Source organism: Macaca nemestrina, chromosome 8 (assembly GCF_043159975.1).
Source record: "Macaca nemestrina isolate mMacNem1 chromosome 8, mMacNem.hap1, whole genome shotgun sequence".
Classification (NCBI taxonomy): domain Eukaryota; kingdom Metazoa; phylum Chordata; class Mammalia; order Primates; family Cercopithecidae; genus Macaca; species Macaca nemestrina.
Genome location: NC_092132.1, coordinates 147183875 through 147206627, shown reverse-complemented (window position 1 = coordinate 147206627; position 22753 = coordinate 147183875). Strand labels below are relative to the sequence as shown.

Here is a 22753-nt window from a genome sequence, read left to right as displayed (position 1 = left end):
AGATCGTGCCACTGCACTGCAGCCTTGGCAATAGAGCAAGACTCCATCTCAGAAAGCAAAAAACAAAAAACAAAAACGCAAATCCTCTCTTCTCTCAACATCCTCTCTACCATTTCTCTGGTGTACATAGAAAACTCTTTGGAAGAGCTAGTGTTTTGAGAGAAGACTTGGTTTTTTTGTTTTTGCATTTGAAGATCCTGAATTATCAAACATCAGAAAAGCACAAGCACAGAGAACTTGCTGAAAGGACTTTATTTGAGATGAGGAAACAAAGTTGATGACAAAGTATAGGGCATGAAACAGTTTCCTTCTAGGTCATAAAGCAAATTATGAATACATTTCTCTCTGTTCTCATCCCTCAGAGGCAGCAGAATCTGTTGCTAACACCCATGACAGTGCAGGTCCCATAGGAATATTCTGTTGAATAACAGGACCTTCTGCAATTGCAAGTGAAACTCCTTGTTGAGCCTGGGGACAGAGAGAGACAGAGCATCAGACATTGAGTACCAGGGTCAGCAGCGGGCAGTAAAGAGAATCTTCGGGAAGTTGCATGCTTGCTGACATGTAATGCTGGCTGCATTACAGCCAATAGCATGATCGCACGATCAATAGGAATAAATATGCAGAGCAGTGTTGGTCGCACACAGGATTAGAGACCCATTCTGATATGCTGCACTTATCTGCTCCTGCCCTGTTACACACACGTCTGAATGCACATGTATGACTGTCTCCAGCTTCCAACGGTTCCTATAAAATTCAGATTAAAAAACATTCCTTTAGCAGTTGGATGTGGTGGCTTACGCCTGTAATCCCAGCACTTTGGGAGGCCAAGGTGGGTGTATCACAACGTCAGGAGTTCAAGACTAGCCTGGCCAAGATGGTGAAACCCCATCTCTACTAAAAAAATTACAAAATTTAGTCAGGTGTGGTGGCTGGTGCCTATAATCCTAGCAACTTGGGAGGCTGAGGCAGATAATTGCTTGAACCCAGGAGGCGGAGGTTGCAGTGAGCTGAGATAGTGCCACTGCACTCCAGCCTGGGCGACAGAGTGAGACTCCATCAAACAAAACAAAACATTTCTTTAAAATTAGGCTCTCTTCCTTGAAGTAGAGACTCCTCAATACATTTCTACATAGCAAAAATTTAGAAAATTTCATAGACTTGTCATAGAATTAAAAAATCTTTAGAGAAAAGTCATTTCTTGAATATCACTGATTCTTCCTTTTCAGTACAAACATGAAGTAATTCAGGCCTGGGGAGGTGATCAGCTAAGAGAAAGAGCCAGCCGTTGGGTCTAATTCTAGACGTGCTTGGTTTTCCTCTCTACACTCCTAGCTCTGCAATGCTGGTGTCTCTTACCCAAAGCTCTAATACGTGAGTTTGCATCCTCTGCAAAGGAGATGGTAAAGTCCTGGTTATCTTCCCCACGCTGCTCCTGGGCATCAGCCTCATAAGCGCTTGCCTGGAGTGGCTCATCCTCGGCTTGGAGTGGCTCAGCCTGGGCCTGGAGGGCCACCAGGAGAATAGCAGCAAGGAAGGTGAGGGTTCTCATGGCTAGGGTCACCTGAGGGAGAGAGAGCAGGAGCAGATGTGTGGGGAGTGAGGAGCCAGCCTGGATTTATAGGTCTGCTGGGAGAAGGCTCAGAGACAGATGTTGCAGTGAGTTGGGGTGTGCATGTAATTGGGGAGCAGAAGAGCTACCCTTGCCCTCCAGGTCCCTTTGATGCTCCTTTGTTCTCCAATCTTCATTGAAGTGTGAGGCTATTCATTGAGTGTCTGTTCTGGTCCCAGCTGATAGTGGTGATAAGAACAGTGCTACACTTTCCTATTTTCCATCTGCTGGAATATTTACTTCTCAATATTCAAAAAAGAAAAGAACAGTGCTTTCATTGAATAAGTCCAGGAATCAAATGCCTTTTATTTTCTGAAGGTGTAGGTGGCCACTCTCTGGAGGTCTAGACCTTGAGGCCGGAGCTGGATTCCATTAGAGTAGAGGGCTAATTCATTTCAGGATTCAGAGGGGCATTTCTGCCCTCATGAAGGAGGCTCTGAGATTATGGGGTGAGTAGGCTCTTGTGGGTCACAGTGTGGAGAAGACAATGACCTTATCAGCTTATAGGGGAGATGAGCTCTGGGATACTAGGTAAAGAGTTAGTAAAACTAAAGCCAAGAGACAGATTTATTTCAAGAAACCATTGTGACCTGAACGTATCAAGTAAAATATGTACTAGGTATTTCTCTCCACTTTGAGAAATATCGAAACAATTGACATGCCCACAACCCCCCTCTGAAATTTTATTTTATTTTTTATTTTAGAAAACTTTAAATCACCCACAAGGAATATTCAAAGGGTAGAAGGAGTAATGAGCCTCTATCCCTGCCCCAGCCTTGCAGCTCTGCTCCAGAAAATCTCCACTTAAAAATTAAATACATTGGTTTGCACTTTGTTTTTTCCCCCTAATGCTGTAATTTGAATACTTTGTGGCTCAAAACACATAGAACTCTACCATTGTTTTCATAGTCTCTTGTTTCTGGTCTTCTATTCAGATGTTTCATCCATTTTGAGTTAAGTTTTGTATATGGCATAAGAGAAGGGTCCAGTTTTATTGTTTTGCATGTGGAAATTGTATTCCCACCACCATTTATTGAAGAGACTCTCCTGTCCCCATTGTGTCTTCTTGATGCCCTTGTCAAAAATTACTTGACCATATGTGTTTGGATTTATTTCTGGACTCTCAATTTTATTTCACTGGTATGTGTCTGGTTTTATGCCAATACCATATTGTTTTGATTACTATAGCTTTGTAATATAATTTAAAACCAGGAATTGGGAGATCTTCAACTTTTTATTTTTCCTCAGAATTGTTTTGGCTATTTGGGTTCTTTTACCATTTCATACAAATTTTAGTTTTTTTTTTTTTTTTTTTAAATTTCTCTGAAGAATGTCATGGGGATTTTGATAGGAATTTTGCTGAATCTGCATATTGGTTTGTTGGGGATAGACATTTTAACAATCTTAATTCTTCCAATTTTCAGCCCAGGATATCTTTCCATTTATTTTTACATTCTTTAATTTCTTTCACTATTTTTTTTTTTTTCATTTTCAGTGTGTAGATCTTTCACCTCCTTGTTTCTTCCTAGGTGTTTTATTTTTTGATGCTGTTATTAATGGAATTGTTTTCTTGATTTTTGTTTCAGTTTTGTTAGGGAATCTTTGGGCACTTAAAAAATGCATTTGTTTTGTATTTATTTGAATTTTGCCTTCATTTACCTAGTAGGAGATGACCATTTAACTAAGATCTAAATTTCTAATTAAACTTTCCCTCTCCAACCCAAACTGTAATTGTCCATTGTGAGTTATAGCTGTCAATGCTTCTTTCCCCAGTAGTTCATGGGAAAGGCAATAATTACTCTATCACCTGGAAATCTTACCCTACAGCTGTTACTCAGACACCCTGATCTAGCTAAGAGGACAAGATACTTCTGTAAAGAAGTGATCTAATTTGTCTTGACTTAAAGGAACATTTTGGAATTCTATACTCTATCTTTGGAAACTAAGAAGTGTTCCCAGCCTGTTTTAATTGAAATAGAAGATAACACAGACCAATCCCCATGGGCACTGGTAAATATTTAGACAGATGGGGAGCAGGAAGGCTTATCAGGATCCATATTAGAGCTTGTGAAGTCACCACAGGCACCATGCCAACAGACAGAACGCCTGGAAGTAAACAGAACTTCTAGATCAGTAGAATATCGAAGGGTGTCAGGGACAAGGGAACTTCATGTGGTTCCTTTCCCTCTGTCTACTTACCTTCCTGCCCCTAGTGTCACATACATGCAAATATTGAAGAACAAGCTCTATTTTAAAGAGCCCATTACTCTAGGATCCAGCTTTCAGTGATCATGCACAAAATTGAGGCAGGTATATCTCCCCCTTGTTTAGTCATCAGGCTCCTGCAAGAGAAGTAACCTCCCTACCATGATCCGCAGTCAAGAGGACCTTATCTCTGCTAACTGCCTTTCTTGAGTTAACCCCACCTCACTCCCACATGGAAGCCCTAATAAGAACCGAGCATCTTGGAGATGCCACCTAGATGCAGTTGACTTAGGCCAAGGGCTTTCTCTCTTCTCCTCAGTGGCTCCAGCATGCCTCCACACTGAGATGTCCTCATGCATCAGACACTGACCTAGCAGAGCCCACACTATCTTCCAGTAGAGAAGGACCTGCCCTTACAGAGAATTGGGTGGGTAGCACTGCAGTAGCACCTTAAGGACAGCAGGTGGCACTCCTGCCCTTAAATAGTAATTTACCCAAGAGGGACTTTATTTTTTTATTTTTATTTTTATTTTTTTATGTTCTTATTTCTTTTTTTAAATTTTTTAAAATTTTTTTATTTTTTATTATTATTGTACTTTAAGTTCTAGGGTACATGTGCATAACGTGCAGGTTTGTTACATATGTATACTTGTGCCATGTTGCTGTGCTGCACCCATCAACTCGTCAGCACCCATCAACTCGTCATTTACATCAGGTATAACTCCCAATGCAATCCCTCCCCCCTCCCCATGATAGGCCCCGGTGTGTGATGTTCCCCTTCCCAAGTCCAAGTGATCTCATTGTTCAGTTCCCACCTATGAGTGAGAACATGCGGTGTTTGGTTTTCTGTTCTTGTGATAGTTTGCTAAGAATGATGGTTTCCAGCTGCATCCATGTCCCTACAAAGGACACAAACTCATCCTTTTTTATGGCTGCATAGTATTCCATGGTGTATATGTGCCACATTTTCTTAATCCAGTCTGTCACTGATGGACATTTGGGTTGATTCCAAGTCTTTGCTATTGTGAATAGTGCCGCAATAAACATACGTGTGCATGTGTCTTTAGAGCAGCATGATTTATAATCCTTTGGGTATATACCCAGTAATGGGATGGCTGGGTCATATGGTACATCTAGTTCTAGATCCTTGAGGAATCGCCATACTGATTTCCATAATGGTTGTACTAGTTTACAATCCCACCAACAGTGTAAAAGTGTTCCTATTTCTCCACATCCTCTCCAGCACCTGTTGTTTCCTGACTTTTTAATGATCGCCATTCTAACTGGTGTGAGATGGTATCTCATTGTGGTTTTGATTTGCATTTCTCTGATGGCCAGTGATGATGAGCATTTTTTCATGTGTCTGTTGGCTGTACGAATGTCTTCTTTTGCGAAATGTCTGTTCATATCCTTTGCCCACTTTTTGATGGGGTTGTTTGTTTTTTTCCTGTAAATTTGTTTGAGTTCTTTGTAGGTTCTGGATATTAGCCCTTTGTCAGATGAGTAGATTGCAAAAATTTTCTCCCATTCTGTAGGTTGCCTGTTCACTCTGATGGTAGTTTCTTTTGCTGTGCAGAAGCTCTTTAGTTTAATGAGATCCCATTTGTCAATTTTGGCTTTTGCTGCCGTTGCTTTTGGTGTTTTAGACATGAAGTCTTTGCCCATGCCTATGTCCTGAATGGTACTACCTAGGTTTACCTCTAGGGTTTTTATGGTATTACAAGGGATGTAAAGGACCTCTTCAAGGAGAACTACAAACCACTGCTCAGTGAAATAAAAGAGGACACAAACAAATGGAAGAACATACCATGCTCATAGATAGGAAGAATCAATATCGTGAAAATGGCCATACTGCCAAGGTTATTTATAGATTCAATGCCATCCCCATCAAGCTACCAATGAGTTTCTTCACAGAATTGGAAAAAACTGCTTTAAAGTTCATATGGAACCAAAAAAGAGCCCGCATCTCCAAGACAATCCTAAGTCAAAAGAACAAAGCTGGAGGCCTCACGCTACCTGACTTCAAACTATACTGCAAGGCTACAGTAACCAAAACAGCATGGTACTGGTACCAAAACAGAGATATAGACCAATGGAACAGAACAGAGTCCTCAGAAATAATACCACACATCTACAGCCATCTGATCTTTGACAAACCTGAGAGAAACAAGAAATGGGGAAAGGATTCCCTATTTAATAAATGGTGCTGGGAAAATTGGCTAGCCATAAGTAGAAAGCTGAAACTGGATCCTTTCCTTACTCCTTATACGAAAATTAATTCAAGATGGATTAGAGACTTAAATGTTAGACCAAGAGGGACTTAAAATGGGAGTGCTGTAAAGTGCTGTTCAGCAAACACATTGCTTTCTTCTGTACCCCAAAGTGTACATATTACAACATTAGTTCAGGGGGGCACAGAATACACTGCTGCTGTCTCCGTGTCAGTAGTAGCTGCTGGCCCTGGAAGGCTGGCCTGCCTGTCTCTAACGTAGTGTCGTGATGTCGTTTCCTACTATGCTGGCCGTGGAGCTGAGTACCTGAGTCTGGGGCCCTCTACTCTTTCTCCTGGGTGGCAATGCTCCTGTCCCTGACTCCTTCCCAGTCTGTGGTGGGGACTCGACAGCCAGGGCAGGTCAGGTTCTCGGTCTGTGCTGAGGTCTCACCTGGGCCTTGCCTCCATCTCCCCCAGGTGGCTCCCAAACCCCAATTAGAACAGAGTGAGTCTGTATCTTGTGGTCCCTTTCACCTTTCTTTCTTGGCTGCACCAGAACCTTGGCAGAACTCAATGGTTTCAGCAAAAAAACCGGTGCTACATCTAAAAGTCTTTGCAACACTTTCAATTTCACCCCCACCCACCCCGCCCCCAGCACAGTGTCCTGGACTTGCCACCAGTGTCAACTCTGAGTGTAGACACAACTTAAACTGTTTCTTCATCCACATGCAGTTAAACTTTCAGACACTCAACAAGAACCTGACACCTTCAAGCTGGGGCAAATATTCTGGGGAAGCTGTGGAAGGGAGTGCAGGTGTGGGTGTGAGAGGAGAGAGGCCTCCAGCAGCAGCAAGGATATTCCCACACACCCTGAGGCTGTCTGTGACCGCAGCAGACACAGTGAGTGTGGACGTTGGGCAGGGCCCTGGGACGTGGTTTTGACCCGGTGTGGAAGGGCAGTCGTGGAACTCAGTGTGCGGGTTAGCGTGGGGTAGGGTGGGGCTGCATGGGGGTGAGCTCTGACGACCGTTCATCTCTCAGCTCCTGAGAGTGCACTGCCCTGTCCCTCCCCTCAGCCTTCTGTCCACCTCCCTGCAGGGAGGGTCCTCGTGCTGCCTGTGCCACACAGCCACTCCGGGGCCTGCAGATCCAGCTGGGACAGGTAGGAGCTCCAAGTCCCCTGCCCTTTGTCCACCTTTCCCAGCCACTTCTCACAAGCTATCTATGTGTCTGGTGTTGTTGCCTGCAGCAATTTTTACAAATGACTATGAAAGAATAAGTCTCTTGGGCTGTTTTAAAATGTGGTCCCACTTCTTGGACTCTTCTCCCACAGAAAGGGAGGTTTACTTCTTTCCTGTTGGATCTAGGTTGGGTGACATCTTCACCAATAGAATACACCTGGCTTAGCCCCATGCCGTTTGCTGGGCCCAGGTGCTAAGAAACTGATATTTTTCACTTCCTCAGTCTTGGATGGTGCTGTATTCTGAATATTTTTGTTCCTCTGAAATTCACATATTGAAATATTAAACCGCCAGGTGATAGCATTAACAAGTGGTGCCTTTGGGGAGGTGAGTAGGTCCGGAGGGCACCTCATGAATAGGATTAGTGCTCTTACAGAAGAGGCTCCAGAGAGCTCCTTCATTCCTTCCATCAGGTGAGGACACAGTGAGGAGGTCCCATCTATGAATGAAAAAGCTGGTCCTCACCAGACACCAAGTCTGCTGCCACCTTGATTTGGACTTCTCAACCTCTAGAACACTGAAAAATATATCTGTTGTTCATAAGCAACTCCGTTTATGGTATTTTTTTAAATAGCAGCCCAGATGGACTAAGAGGGCTGGTCACTTGGGGGCCCAGATGCCATGCTTTGAGGAAGCCTCAGCGTCGCACAGGAAGATGAGCTGAATGCACTTGCAAGGGTGAGCTAGAGAACACAGCACAGCCAGCTTTCTGGGAAAAACCAAAACCCTGATTTACAGTGTTTGTAAATTTCTGTGGTTAGAATCCTCCCAGCTATGGATAGTTCTAAAAGTGTCACACAAACCACTTCTCTCATGAGCTGGCATGATCTGGCCCCGGCACATCACAAGGTCCCATCCCTCAGCCCCATGAGAGCTCCCAGTTGAGCCAGCACTGCCTGCACCTGTGTGCGAGTGCCTCAGCCCTGAGGTCTTCAGATCCCAGCAGAACCTCTCCTCTGATGCCCGTGGAAGGAGCCGGGCCCCAGTTGCCAATGTATGAATGAAGACCTGATGGTGCTGTTTCAATCCACTATGTTTGGGGCGTCTTTTCACACAGCGGTAGATGAACAGAGGGCATTTCCACAGTCTCGGTGAGAAGCTGGACTTGTGTATTTTTGTATGTGTAAACTTCCGCTTCTCTAAAATATTGGTGAAGTAGGACTGAATCCTCTCACCTTATTCTCAAAGTGTCACAAAGAGCCCATCGTAATGGCAGCACGGAATTGCGGACTCTTTGGAGTGACCGAAGAACCCCCTCACCCATTCTTAGTTTAAATTCTTCCTGCTGGGAGCACAGGTGGTGTGGGAGCCAGGTGGAGTCTCAACCTCTCCTCGCAGTGACAGACTCAGAGGTGGCCATGGGACTTGGGAGTTGGCTGAAACAACAGGGAAAGAAGTAGGGATATTCTCCAGGAGATTAGCTACAAAGGTCATAGAGAGATGACCACGGTTCACATGGCTGTCACCTGGGGAGAGATCCCAAAGTAAGATCAAGAGAAACAAAGAGGAAAAAAGGTGAAGACAACAACGTAATTCATGTTTTGAGTCCTTGGACCAAACATTTCCTAAAGCCAGAATTCCTAAGTATGGGAGTGAAAATGTTGACTCAGGGCTGGGCAAGGTAGCTCAGCTTGTAATCCTAACAGTTTGGGAGACTGAGGAGGAAGAATTGCTTAAGGCCAGGAGTTTGAGACTAAGTTGGGCCACATAGCAAGACCCCTGCCTCTTAAAAAAAACAAAGATGACTCAGCTTAAAGACCCCACTAACATGCCTGAAAAAGGTAAAAAATACCAAACTCAGAGAACCTGAGGCAAAGACGGGGCAGTGCACAAGGACAGGAGATGAGAGCACGTGACAGGTGTCCCAGGGGCAGCTCGGGCATCAGGCTCCCTGGCGATTCCCATGCACAGCCCCGGGGGAGAAGAGCCTTGTTGATGTTGATCAGCAGGGAAGGAGGGACGGCTACGAGAGAGGCTGGAAGGGCAGCAGGTGAGTCAGGGATGGGGACCTTCATAGTTGATGTTCAGAAATGGAGGAATTCCAGGTGGTGGCAGGAGTTAGTGGGTGGCCATGGGGTGGAGGACTGGGACAAAGAGGACGGGGAGTCACTGTTATCCAGGAGGACAAAGCACTGAGAGGCCGGGAGGGTGACCGGCCAGGTAACATTAGAGTGAAAGACCATTTCCATAATCTTAAGTTTCTTAGTGAGTTGAGTGGCTTTGAGCAGCAAAGGGAAAAAATGCACGGGTTTAGAAAAGAGAACAAGTAGTTATCTGATTTCGTCCATTCTGGTCCTGCCTGTGAGAAGAGTTCAGGGTCTCAAACAGAGAAACAGAAAAGAAAAAAATACCAATGCCTTGCGTTAAAGAAAAATTCACAAGACTTTTAAGAAATGTCAAGGAAGTATTTATTGAAGATTGTTGAAATAGGAGTCAAAACGTTGCAATAGGTGAACTCAACTGTCCTGAAGCCCAAGGCAGGAATAGGTAGGCCCTGGGTTAAGCTAGTGGAAAGGTTCTGGTGGTGGTTGGTGGGGAAGTTGAGCAGTGTGATTGGGCCATCTGTGTTTGCTAATTTATTAGGAGATAGGCCCCTATCCTCCCACAGAGACAAGGCTGCTATCCCCATGGGTAATTACATTTATAGGGATGAGGCATCTGACTTACTCTTTACTGTTCTATCACTGAAGTGATTTAAGGTAGACAATGTCTTGTACGTCATCAGTAAACAGAGTGCATCCAAATGAACGTTTTTGGGTCTCACTTGAGGCCGAGCAAGTTGCCCTGGTTGTTTGAGACCCTCACACCTGTCCCTGAATTCTCTGTCCCAGAGTTTGCAGCAGTCATCGTCCACCCTACACCGCAGGAGCAGAAGCCACGTGTGGTGCTCCCAGTGTGCCTTTATCCAACAGAGGAGGAGGGAGGCTCCGTCCTCGTCTGGCCCTTTCCGTTGGATTGATGGATGCTTCTCAGCACACCAGCCTGAAATCTCCTCCAACCTTCTCTGTTGCCAACAGCAATTCCTCTTAATTCAATGGAGGTGGACCTCCTCCTGCATAGCTCTTGCTCTGATTCTATGTTCTCTACCTAAATTTCTGTGCTAATCATTCTTTTAATCTATTGAAAGTTTGAACATCTTTATGTTTCAGTTTAAGATTCACCATGAAATCTATCCTTGGCATTCCAAGACAGAATGGTCTTTTCCTTCTTCCAAAAGTCCTAATGCTTCATTAAACCACATTTTACCCATCATAGTCTCCTATATTTTAATCTTTTTAATTAGTTTTAATTAGCTTTTTAAAGGAATGCTGTCACATGGACTAGACACACAGGCTGCTTTACCTCTGTAGGCTTCAGTATTTTTTTGTAAGCTGTTTAGGGACAACAATGCAAATTTGTATTAATATAAATTTTGAGTACAATTAATTAATGTATTTGAAATTAATTTACTGATCATGTGCAATGTATGAGGTGGTCATCTATGCGCTGTGGTAAGATGATGAGGAAAACATGCACCTTCCCTCCCAGTGTTGGGAGACCAATGTTCCAGAGAGTAAATGAAATGCACCGAATGTGAGATAGCTTACAATTCTACAGTTAAAAATAAAGAGAAGAGGGGGATAGAGGTCGTTAGGGGAACTAGTTGCAATTTAAAATTAAGAAATCAGCAAAGCCCTTAGTGATGAAGGGAAGTTCTAGCAGAGACCCCAGGATCTAGGGCGCAAGCCAGGTGGACTTTTGGGTGAAGTACAGAAACCGCGTGATGGAGTCAGCCCAACTCAGTGGACTGTTAGCAGGAATATGCAGAGTTACAGCAAGAACCGCATGACTTCAAGTCAGTGGCAGTTACAGGAATCCAAGGAAGACTGTCTGCCTTTCACATCCTGAAACCCAAAATGTCACCTTCACCTTTGATACAAGGGGAAGACTTTGGACCTTTTCTTTGTCAATCACAGACCCACCATGTCCTCCCTGGGAACTGTATTGGGTTTCCCAGCTGTGCAGTGTCTCAGTGGGGTGCCTGGACCCCTGAGCTGCCTCTTCAGACAAGCAGAGCCTCAGTCTGGGACTGAGACCTGCTCAGAATCTGCATGGGGTAGACGTGGAGAACATCTGCTTCCTTCTCCTGGGCTCTGGGCATTGTGGGAGGTTGGTGTTGGTGGTCACAGCTGTGTCTTGGCCCATCAGATTGTTTTGGTCAAGAATGGGGAATGATCCTACTAGAACCACTGTCCCTTTCTTTGCAAACTGTAGTTTCTCTGTCACTCTTGGAAGTCTTGGGGGCATTCTATGAATGACCCTCCAGATAAGAGGTACCATGGCTTGAACAGACATGTTATTTTTTTCCAGCATGTGTAGTAAATTCATAAACTGGAACTGCTAGATCCAAAATATAAGAAATCTGTGGCTCAAGCTGGACTTGTCCTTGGGGCTTTGTGGTCATGTCCTCATAGGCCGTTGGCAAGACATCCTCAACTATTGTTAAAGCTACAGTGGGTTTCTCGGGGAGGGACAGAGAGGAGAGACAGGAGGAAGGGTCACATCACACCCCAGCAAGATGTCAGCCTGGCTCTCAGGGACACCCTGGCTCTCAGGGTTAGGCAGGTACCCTGTCCTCTTGGAGGGGAGGAGGAAGACAGGCTCAGGAAGGTACAGACCCCACATGTGCTGGGCCTGGTGGGGAGGCTGCAGTAGGAGGCAGGACAGCAGGGGGCGCTGTGGCCTTCCCGGCAAATGCTCTGAGCATCTCAGAGGGCGCTCCTGGTCCATTCCCTTTCCCCAGACCTGGTTTCTTGCTCTCTCACTGATGTGCAGGATGTTTTGGTTATCAGAGCCTCAGCGCCCTGCAGCAACAACAAGAACGGAAGGCTTCTGATGAAATGTTTTTCCTTTCTTCATTTTTCCCATTGTCCCTTTGAAGCTGTATTTTCCAAGAAGAATCAGGTTCTCAGCAGCTTTCAGGCAACCCAAGAGAGTGCACGTTGCAAAGTGCAGTGGAGCATTTGTGCGTGTGGGTTTTCTGGGTGTGGAGACGACTTTATGGGAGTGAAATCCAGGTCTTAGTAGACGTGGCTGGAGGGTGCTCTAAATAAGGACACCCTGGTGTGGGCTGCCGTGCTTTCTGTTCCATGCATCCTGCCTTTGCCAACAACTCATTTCCCTCTTAATTAAAGTTGTTTCAGTGGATCTCCTGTAACCCTGTGTCTTAAAAGGCAAATGTGTGACCTGGACACGTTCAATAAAACTCCAATATTTTGACACAGACGATGGTGGTTTTTCCCAAGAAATAGTGAGGTTGTGAGTAGCTAAGCTGGAAGCTGACATTGTTTCTTTTGCCTAGCATAAAAGACTTGTCTTTGAGAGTGAATCCATTCAAAATGAGGCAGAGTGGAAAGACAGAGCAGTGGATGGTGAGATCAGCAGCATCATTTGTGCCTTCGTTTCAATTTGTGTCTGAAGCCATGGCTCCTTAAAAATTCTAGATTTTGGAATTTTAATTTGTCCAAAATCTTAATGTAGGATCCTGGCAGTTGCTTTCTAGTGTCTTGACACACACACATTTCAAACTTTAAAGAGGGTGTAAACAAAGAAATCTTGTTACAAGATATTTATTTAGGATCGAGAAAGATGTTAAGGACAAAGTATAGGAGAAACAACCATTTCCTGTAGCTCTCAAAGCAAATTATGAACTTATTTTTCTCTGTTCTGCAAGCTCAGCTGCAGAAGCATGTGAAGCTCACACCACCGATGATGACTTTCCCCCCATGACATTCTCTTGGACAGTAGAACGTTAATCTACAAGCGAGCAGCAGTATGTGAAGCTGATACCACCGATGACGCAGTTCCCAACACGAAGTTCTGTTCACTGGCAGAATACTAATCTGCAAGAACAGACCAAGCCCCTTGTTGAGCCTGGGAACACAGAGAAAGCAGGAAAAATTGAGCACCAAGGTCAACAGTGGGTGGTAAAGGGAATCTTGGAGAAGTCACATGCTGGCTGACAGGTGATGTTGGCTGCATAGGGGCCGGTAGCTTGTAAAAAAAAGAGGATCTCACCCAGGCCCTGAGAGGTGCATCTGACCCCTAACCTCCTGGGACAGGACATTAGGGGCTGTCAGCAGGCTCAGTGTGGAGGCCAAAGATAGCAGTAGTCTCACTGTGGATGCCTCACCCTTTGAGTCGTGAAAAAATAGCCTGGGCATGTTGGTTCTGAATGCATGAGGCATGAATCGCCTGTAGGAGGACTGGAGCCTCCCCTAATTTGACCCAAACAGGTGCACGCTACAGAGGCCATTCCAGAGGCATTGGCTCCAGGGCACTCACAATACATTGGGCACAGCCCAGGAATCTGTAAAAACATGATCCTTGGTGGGGTTATGGCCACAGTAACCTCCCCTGCAACTGGCACCGCCAGCTCTATGACTGGGCTCAGCACACCCTCCCCTCCTATGTAGGCCCTGCTGTGATAAATGTGGGAGGTGGTTGCTGGCCAGCCGGCTCCCGGCCGGCAGGGCAGCACTGCCTTCCCTGAGGTATGTGGACTCGCCATGTCCAACTCTTCCCATGGCCTCATCAGGTCACCAATTGTTCGGGCAATAGAGTCGCTGCTGCTATTTCTCTCTGCTTGTAGGAGGGAGCTGAGTTAGGGAAACCATGGCCTCAGCTTTCTGTCACTTGAAAGGACCCAGGTGCCAGGTTTGGCCTGTCCTACAGGTGCTGTTCCCATTTTCCCAGGGAGACATGAGTAGCCACTGTCAGGAGGAATCAGACGTGGGGCATGACTGGAGTCTGGGGACACAGCAGCACCAGAACCTGTCCCGTAGTGCCTGTTTCTATACGGGCGTTGTATGTAGTGGTAGCCACCTTTTTAACTGGGGATATTGAGCTGCAGCTGCCAGGAAGTTTATGCCTGCAGAAGCCCATAGCCAGGATGGGTGTGCTTTGTCCAGAGGCTCTGGGAGTCATGGTTGGTGGTACTGAGGGCCTCTATGTGAAACTCAGAACCCGGGACCTGGGCACGGCCTGGGAGACCACTTGCTGAGCCAGCTGCATGCTGTATCCTGCTGTGGCCCCAGTAAGACGTGGAGGGCTTCTGCATGATGGCATCTGTGGGCCTCAGCAGAACGGACAAGTGGGGTGTAGGTGCAGGCAGAATGTCCCAGTATGTGCAGGGCTTGCCACAAAGTGGCTGGCACCCTAATGGTGAAGACTTGGGTTTTATCTGCAAGGGGAATTTGGTGGCCCACTGAGAACCAGGTGATTTCTAGAATCTTTACAGCAGCATTGGGCCTGAACTTTGTGTGGGTTGTGGCCCAGCCATGGTCTTGGAGGAAGCCACTAAAACGACCAGCGTGGTTTTCACTTCCTTCTTCTAGGGGCTTCTGAGCAAAATGCTATCAATGTAGTGCCACAGGGTACAGGAGTTCACGCTGAATCACAGGGAGTCCTGGGGGCACGAGTTACGGGCAGTAACTGGCTTACTGAGACAGCCTGAGTGCAATTTGGTAAATGTGTACTGGGTCCCTTCCAAAGTCAAAGCTAACACAGACTATGAGCCCTCTGTGATGGGAATGAGCAGAATGCATTGGCCAAGTCTCCTGCTGCAAAATGTTGTGCCCTGGGCCTTTGCATGCCCTCTGTTAACTGGACCGTATCTGGGATCAGGACCTTGATGGTCCTGGAGGACAGTCTGGTGGCTGCTCTACTTGTATTCCAGCACCAGAGAGTGGCAAGCACTGTTTCCATCTTATATTTTAGTGGAGAAGACAAACAATAGGCAAAGTTATGATGGATATGATACACTATGCAGCCAGTGGTTATTACACACAGTAAAAGGATAACATTGAGGGGACCTGGAGTGCCCAGGTGACGCGGTGTTGGGGGCAGAGTGCTGCTCAGTAGTGTCACCATGGCAGCCTCGTTGTGGGGAGAGCATGAGAACAGAGGCCAGGAGGGGCTGAGGGAGTCCTGTAGAAACCTGGATGGGTCCAGGAAAAGGGGGAGCAGGTGCAGCAGTCCTGCAGCAGGCGTGTGGCCTGGCCCACGTGGCGGCCTCACCAGCAGCACCCGGAGTGGTTTCAGGAGGTCAAAGAGAACAGATGCGCTGCAGGTGGCCCGAGTCAGTGGTGGCTGCTGGTTCTGCCTTTTCCATCCCCAACTCAGTGTCCTGAGGTCATTCCCTCCCATGCACGACTGGAGGGGTGGTAACTGCTGGCTGGGGGGCACTACTCCATGGCAGGGGCGGACTTGGCAGCCCAGGGCCCATCAGGTTCTCAGTCTGTGCTGAGGTTGCACCTGTGCTTTACCTCCTCCTTGCCCACGTGACTCTCAAACTCCAACCCAAATTAGAAGAGAGGGACTCATCTCCTGTGGTCTCTTTCACTTTTCTTTCTGGGCTGCATCAGAACCTTGGCAGAACTCTGGGTTTAAGCAAAAAAACAGTGTTTTGTCTAAAAATCTTTGCAACACTTTCGCTTCTGTGTCCATACATGATCTCCCCAGCCTGAGTTTTCCATTCTTTTCACCAGTGTTGACTCCCAGGCAGAGTAGACATGGCTGAAACTCTTCTCTCATCCTCATGCTCTTGAATTTCCAGGGAATATTTAAGCAAGTCTGGACACTTAATAAGAGCCTTGACACCATCAACCTGAACACCATCAGAACCTTGACACCATGTTCTGGGGAAGCTGTGAGTGGGGGTGCAGGTGTGGGTGTGAGAGGAGAGAGGCCTCCAGGAGCAGCAAGTATATTCCCACACATGCTGAGGGTGTCCAGGGGCCCCAGCAGACACAGGGTGTGTGGACCTTGGTCAGGGTTCTGGTACGTGGTTTTGACCCGGTAGGGAAGGGCAGTCGTGGAACACAGGGTACACATTAGCATGGGGCAGGGCGGGAGCTGCGTGGGAGTGAGCTCTGAGGGCTGGCCACCTCCCAGCTCTCAGAGTGCACCACCCTGTCCCTCCCCTCAGTCCTTTGTCCACTGTCCTGTAGGGATGGTCCTGGTGCTGCCTGTGCCACACAGCAACTCCTGGACCTGCAGATCCAGCTGCCACAGGCAGGAGGTCCGAGTCCCTGCCCTTTGAATGTCTTTCCCAGCTCCTCTCAGGCTGTCTTTGTGTCTGGTGTTGTTGCATTTTACAATACACTATGAGAGAATAAGTCCATTGAGCAGCTTTAAAAATATGGCCCCTACATCCTATATCTGTGGCTCTTCCCAAAGAAAGGAAGGTTTATCTTCTCTCCTCTTGAATCTAGTCTGGGTGATATTTTGACAAGTAAAATAATCCTGACTTAGTGCTATGTTCTTTTCTGGGATCAGCTACTAATTAACTGATATCTTTCACTTCTTCAGTGTGGGATGGTGCTGTGGCCTGAATATTTTCGTCCCTCTGAAATCCGTATGTTTACATCTTAAACCCCAAGGTGATAGCATCAAGAGGTGTGGGCTTTATCCAGTGATCAGATCAGGAGGGCACGGTCCTCCTGAATGGGATTCATGCCCTTGTAGAAGCGACCCCAGAGCACCTTGTCATTCCTTCCACCTTATGAGGACCTGTCACTGAACACAGGTCCCGCGGCTCGCCACTTGCAGCAGTGATAACTGGACGGAGGTGTGGTAGAAAGAGAGCGACTTTATTAACAAAAAACTAGTAAGGGAGAAATGGCTGGATTCATATCAAAGCAACCATTTCAAGGTTTTGGGGAGAAGGCAAGAGTTTAAAAAGGGGGACTTCAGATGGGAGGCATGCAGGAGTTAAGCTGGGTGTGAGGTCTGTGTGTCTTGTTTTGGTGGCTACCTTGGGTCTCTGTCCACCTGGCTCAAAGGCTGGTGTCTTCTCCACAATGGCTGTGCTGTTGACTAGAGGCCTTGAGGTAATCTGTGGAATATTTCAAGATATGGGAGTCAAAATGTTAACTTAGCTCATTGTGGTTTCTGACATTTGAATTCAAGACCCAACTAAGATGACTGAAAAACATCCAAACTACCAAACTCAGAGAACCTGATGCAAACACAGTGCAGTGCACAAGGACAGGAGATGAGAGCAGAGGACCAGTGTGCCGGGTGCAGCCTGGGCATCAGGCTCCCAGGTAAAATATTTGATGCACAGCCCCGTAGGAGAACAGCCTTTTTTTTTTTTTTTTTTTGACGGAATCTTGCTCTGTCGCCCAGGCTAAAGTGCAAAGGTGTGATCTCGGCTTACTGCAACCTCTGTCTCCTAGGTTCAAGCCATTCTCATGACTCAGCCTCCCAAGTAGCTGGCATTACAGGCTCCTGCCACCATGCCAGGCTAATTTTTGAATTTTTTTTTTTTTTCAGTTGAGATGAGGTTTCACCATGTTGGCCAATCTTGTCTTCAACTCCTGACCTCAGGTGATCCACCCGCCTTGGCCTCCCAAAGTGCTGGGATTACAGGCATGAGCCATTGTGCCCAGCCGAGAACAGCCTTATCGAGGCTGATCAGCAGTGAGGGAGGGACGGCTACATGAGAGGCTGGAAGGACAGCGAATGAGATCAGGGATAGGGAGCTTCTTGGTTGATGTTCAGAGCTAGAGGAATTCCAGGCCCTGGCAGAATTAGTGGGTGTCTAGTGGGTGAAACAAAGATTGTTGGAACAAAGATTACTGAGGGTCGCTGTTATTCAAAGGTAAAAGTAGTGAGAGATTGGGAGGGTGACCTGTCAGGTAACACCAGAGTGAACTCTTTTTCCAGGATTCTTAATGAGCTATTTGGCTTTCAGCAGCAAAGAAAAAAATACACATATTCAGAAAAGGGAACAAATCCTTTTTCCATCCGTAACATTCTGCTTTTTCTTGTAAGCAGAGTTCAGAAAAATCAAACGAGAAACAGAAAAAATAGCCTATGTCTTTTATTGTAAAATAAAATTTCACGCGGGTGTTTCAGAAATGCAAGGAAGCATTTATTGAAGACCGTTGCAATAGAAGTCGAAATGTTGCAATAGGGAAAACGGTTGCCCTACACTCTCCTAAAGCCAAAGGCAGGAGAATTTCAGCCCTGCGGGGAGCTAGCGGGATAGTTCTGGAGGTCGTTAGGAGGGAAGTTGCCCAGTGTGATTGGGCCATCTGTGTTGGCTAATTTGTGCTTATTGGAGTTAGGCTTTTATCCTCCTACAGAGACGTGGCTGCTATACCCTTGCATAATTACATTTATAGGGATGAGGCATCTGACTTGCTCTTTTATTGTCCTACCGTATGAGTGGCTCAAGGTAGGAAATCTCTTGTACATCATCAGTGAACCTAGACTGTGCCTGCATCCTGGGGAACAGTTCTGGATCTCATCCAAGGCTGAGCGAGTTGCCCTGTTTGGAGACCCTCACTCCTCTCCCTGAATTCTCTGTCCCAGAGTTTGCAGCAGTCATCGCCCACCCTAGACCGCAGGAGCAGACGCCACATTGGTGCTCCCAGTGTGCCTTCATCCAACAGAGGAGCAGGGACGCTCCGTCCTCGTCTGGCTCTTTCCCTTGGATTGTTGCAGGCTTCTAAGCAAAGAGGCCCGAATTCTACTCCATCCTTCTCTGTTGCAACAGCAATTTCTCTCATTTCAGTGGAGATTGACCTCCTCCTGCCTATCTCTTAACCTAATGCTATTCTCTCCATTGAACATGCTGCTCTACTCCTTTGTTAAGTGTCTCCATGTTTTAAATATCTTTATGCTTAACCATACAATTTTTTATTGCCACTGCAAGCCAAAATAGTCTCTTTTTTCTTCTAAAGTCCTAATGCTTCACGAAGCCACATTTTGCCCAAGATATTTTTCTGTATTTCTGCCTTTAATGTTTTTCATTTGTTTCTTAAAGGTATGCTATGACAGAAACTAGAAACAAGGACTGTCTTAACTCTGTAGTTTTCAGGTTTATTCTAGACAGTTTAGTAATAACAATGTGATTTTATAATAATATGTGATGTTAGAGATGGTTAATTAATTCACTCATGATGAATTTATTGATCCCCTGTGATGTGTCAGGCACTCATCTATGCACTGTGGTACGATGAGCATAACATGCAGTTTCCCTTCTAGCATAAGAAGACAGATGTTACAAAGAGTCAGTGAAGTGTATAGAAGGTGCGATGGTTATAATTCTGAAGTTAGCCATAGAGAGAACCAGAGGGATGGAGGTCACCAGGGGGAACTTGTTGCAATTTAAAAGTGACAAATTGAGGAAGAACACAGTGACAAAGTGAAGTTTTAGCTGAGACCCCAGAGCTAGGGAGCAAGTCAGGCGGAATTCTTGGTGAAGTGCAGATGCCCTGAGATGGAGTCAGCCTGGCCCACGTGACAGTTTAGGCCCACATGACAGAGTTAGTTCATGACCGGAGGACTTTGAATCAGTGATAGTGAACCAGAAACCAAAGAAGGGTGCACAGTCTTCACACTCTGAATCATATTGAGTCCATCACTGTCACTGTCTAAACAAGGGGAAAAGCCGGGACCATTTCTCTGTCAGACCCACTGTGTCCTCCCTTGGATCTATATTGGGTTCTCTAGCTGTGCAGCATCTCAGTGGGGTGTGTGGACCGCTGAGCTGCCTCTTCAGACAGGCAGAGCCTCAATGTGGGGCTAAACATGCTCAGAATCTGCATGGGGTGGACGTGGGGAACACCTGCTCCCTTCTCCTGGGCTCTGGGCATTTGTGGTTGATGTTGGTGGTCACAGCAGTGTCTGGGCCATGAGATGTCTTAGTCTGGAATGGTGAATAACCCACTAGAGACACGTTCCTTTATTGAAGCCTGTAACCTCTCTGTCCCACTCAAACTCCTTGCGTCATTTTACCAGTGACCCACCCGCTACGAGTAGCCATGGCTTGAATATAGTTTCTTTTTCAAACGTGTGTTTTAAATTCGCCAACTACAACTACCAGATGCAGAGAAAATACGAGGGGCTCACGCTGGATTACTGAAAGTGGTCATGTCCTGAAAGGCCATTTGTAGGACATATTGGACAAGGGTTCAAGGGTCAGTGGGAATCAGGGGAGGGAAAGGGAGAACAGACAGGAGGAAAGGTCATGTCACAGCAAGATGTCAGCCTGGCCCTCAGGGACACCGGGATTAGGTAGTGACCCTTTCGTCTTGGAGGGGAGGAGGAAGATAGGCTCAGGAAGGTGCGGATCCTACGTGTGCTATGCCTGGTGGGGAGGCTGCAGTTGGAGGCAGGACAGCAGGGGGCGCTGTGGCCTTCCCGGCAAATGCTCTGAGCATCTCAGAGGGCGCCCCTGGTTCATTCCCTTTCCCCAGACCTGGTTTCTTGCTCACTCACTGATGTGCTGAATGTTTTGGGTATCAGAGCCTCAGTGCCCTGCAGCAACAACAGGGCCGCCAAGGTCCTGATGAAATTTATTTCCTCTCTTCTCTTTTCCCCTCCGAAGTTGTATTTTCCAAGTAGAATCAGGTTCTCAGCGGCTTTAAGGCAACCCAAGAGAGTGCACGTTGCAAAGTGCAGTGGAGCATTTGTGCGTGTGGGTTTTCTGGGTGTGGAGACGACTTTATGGGAGTGAAATCCAGGTCTTAGTAGACGTGGCTGGAGGGTGCTCTAAATGAGGACATCCTGGTGTGGGCTGCTGTGCTTTCTGTTCCATGCATCCCGCCTTTGCTAACAACCCATTTCCCTTTTAATTAAAGTTGTTTCAGTGGATCTCCTGTAACCCTATGTCTTAAAAGGCAAATGTGTGACCTGGACACGTTCAATAAAACTCCAATTCTTTAGCACAGACGATGCTGGTTTTCCTGGAGAAGTAACAATTCTGTGACTGCATAAACTTTAAGCTGACCCTGAGTGTTTGACCAGCACACAATGGATCCGATGAAAATGAGGCAGAGTGAAAAGGCAGAGCAGTGGATGGGGAGATCGGTGGTGACACTGGACCTTCATTTCAACTGAGGTTTGAAGCTCAAATTCCTGCTTGAAATTCCTACAAATTTGAATTTTAGTTTGTTCAAAAATTTTATTTAGGTTTCTGGTACGTGTATCCCAAATGTGTTGACACAGAAACATATCACACATTAAAGAGGTGTAAACACAGAAGTCTTATCAGAAGGCATTTATTTGGGAAGAGGAAAGGAAACTGAGGACCAGGTATAGGAGTAACAGCAATTCCCTGAAGCTCTGAAGGCAAATTATGAGCTCGTTTTTCTCTCTTCCGCAAGCTCAGCGGCAGCAGTACGGGTAGCGTATTCCAGGAGCACTGCAAGTCCCTCTTCGCTGTTCTCCAGGACGGCAGGAGTCTCGTCTGCAGGTGCAGGGCAAGCCCCTCGTTGAACCTATAGACACAGAGAGAGCATCCGAAATTGAGCACTAAGGTCAACAGTGGGTAGTAAAGGGAATCTTGGAGAAGTCACATGCTGGCTGATGGGTGATGTTGGCTGCATTAGGGCCGGTAGCATGAACAACCTCCGTCAATAGGAATAAATGCACAGAGCAGTGCTGGTCTCACAGGATTTGAGACTCACTCTCATTTGCTTTGATTTTTGTGCTCCGGCCCCATCACCCACACACACCTGAACACACTGTTAGGCCCATCCTCAGTCTTTAAAAGATTCTCTATAGACAGAGTAAAATATTCTCCCAATAGTTAAGTCTACTTGTTTAGATCCAGAACGAACTAGTTAGTATGTCTCTCTGTATTTTAAACATAGTGAATTTCACAGACATATCTTGGAATGAAGTTTTGGGAGAAGAAAATGTCTTAGATTTATTTGACTCTCTACTCAGTTTACAGATGAGAAAATCAAGGCTCAGAGATGCTAAGTGAAGTCACCTAAGTGACATGGGCCATTGAGACTCCATTCCAGACTCTATCTCCCATCTGTCCCTCTAGACTCTGCAGCTCTGCGTACTGGCCTCTCTCACCTGAAACCTGAAGAGTGGCGCTTTCGTCCCATGCAAAGGAGTCAACCACTTCCTGATCATCGGCTCTAGGCTGCTCCTGGGTTGCAGCTCTTGCCTGGAGTGACTCCGCCTGAGCCTGCAGGGCCACCAGGAGAATGGCAGCAAGGAGAGCAAGGGTCCTCATGGCTGGGGTCACCTGGAGGAGGGAGAGCAGGAGCAGATGTGTGGGGAGGGAGGAGCCTGCCTAGAGTTATAGCTGGGAGAATGCTCAGAGACAAGAAACCTTCTCGAACCTTCTCAGTGAGAGGAGGTGGACATTTCTTTGGAGAGGGTGTGGGTATCTATTGGCCTCAATGTCCCTCCTTTCCTTCTCTGCTCTCCCAGCTTTCATTCTAGCATGCATCTCTATGTTGAGTGTCTGTGCTAGGTTGATGTTGATGATGGTGTTGAGGACCCTGCCATGTTTTCCTGCTTTCAGCTGCCTAAATATTTTCTCTTACACTATGAAAAGAAAGAGTGCTTTCATTCAATGAATTCAGGGAACAAATGCCTCTTACTTTGTGAAGATGGGCTCTACTCTTCTCTGGAAGTCTAGACCTGGACCCAGTGGTTTTTCATTGCAGGCTTTGAAGTCATTATCAC

At 46.5% G+C, this 22753-nt stretch overlaps 1 protein-coding gene and 1 pseudogene across 1 annotated transcript; both read right to left on the bottom strand.

Annotated features, from left to right (window-relative positions):
* Nucleotides 1–237: 237 nt before the first annotated feature.
* LOC105464171 (defensin alpha 6) lies at nt 238–1594 on the bottom strand. Its single transcript, XM_071067520.1, has 2 exons — nt 1360–1594; nt 238–468 (listed from the first exon to the last, which is right to left on the bottom strand). Exons 1-2 carry the CDS (start codon nt 1550–1552, stop codon nt 359–361), a joined length of 303 nt encoding a protein of 100 aa, XP_070923621.1. The 5' UTR covers nt 1553–1594; the 3' UTR covers nt 238–358.
* An 11467-nt stretch (nt 1595–13061) lies between these two features.
* On the bottom strand, nt 13062–22295 carry LOC105464164 (defensin alpha 4-like; annotated as a pseudogene).
* Between the last annotated feature and the right edge of the window lie 458 nt (nt 22296–22753).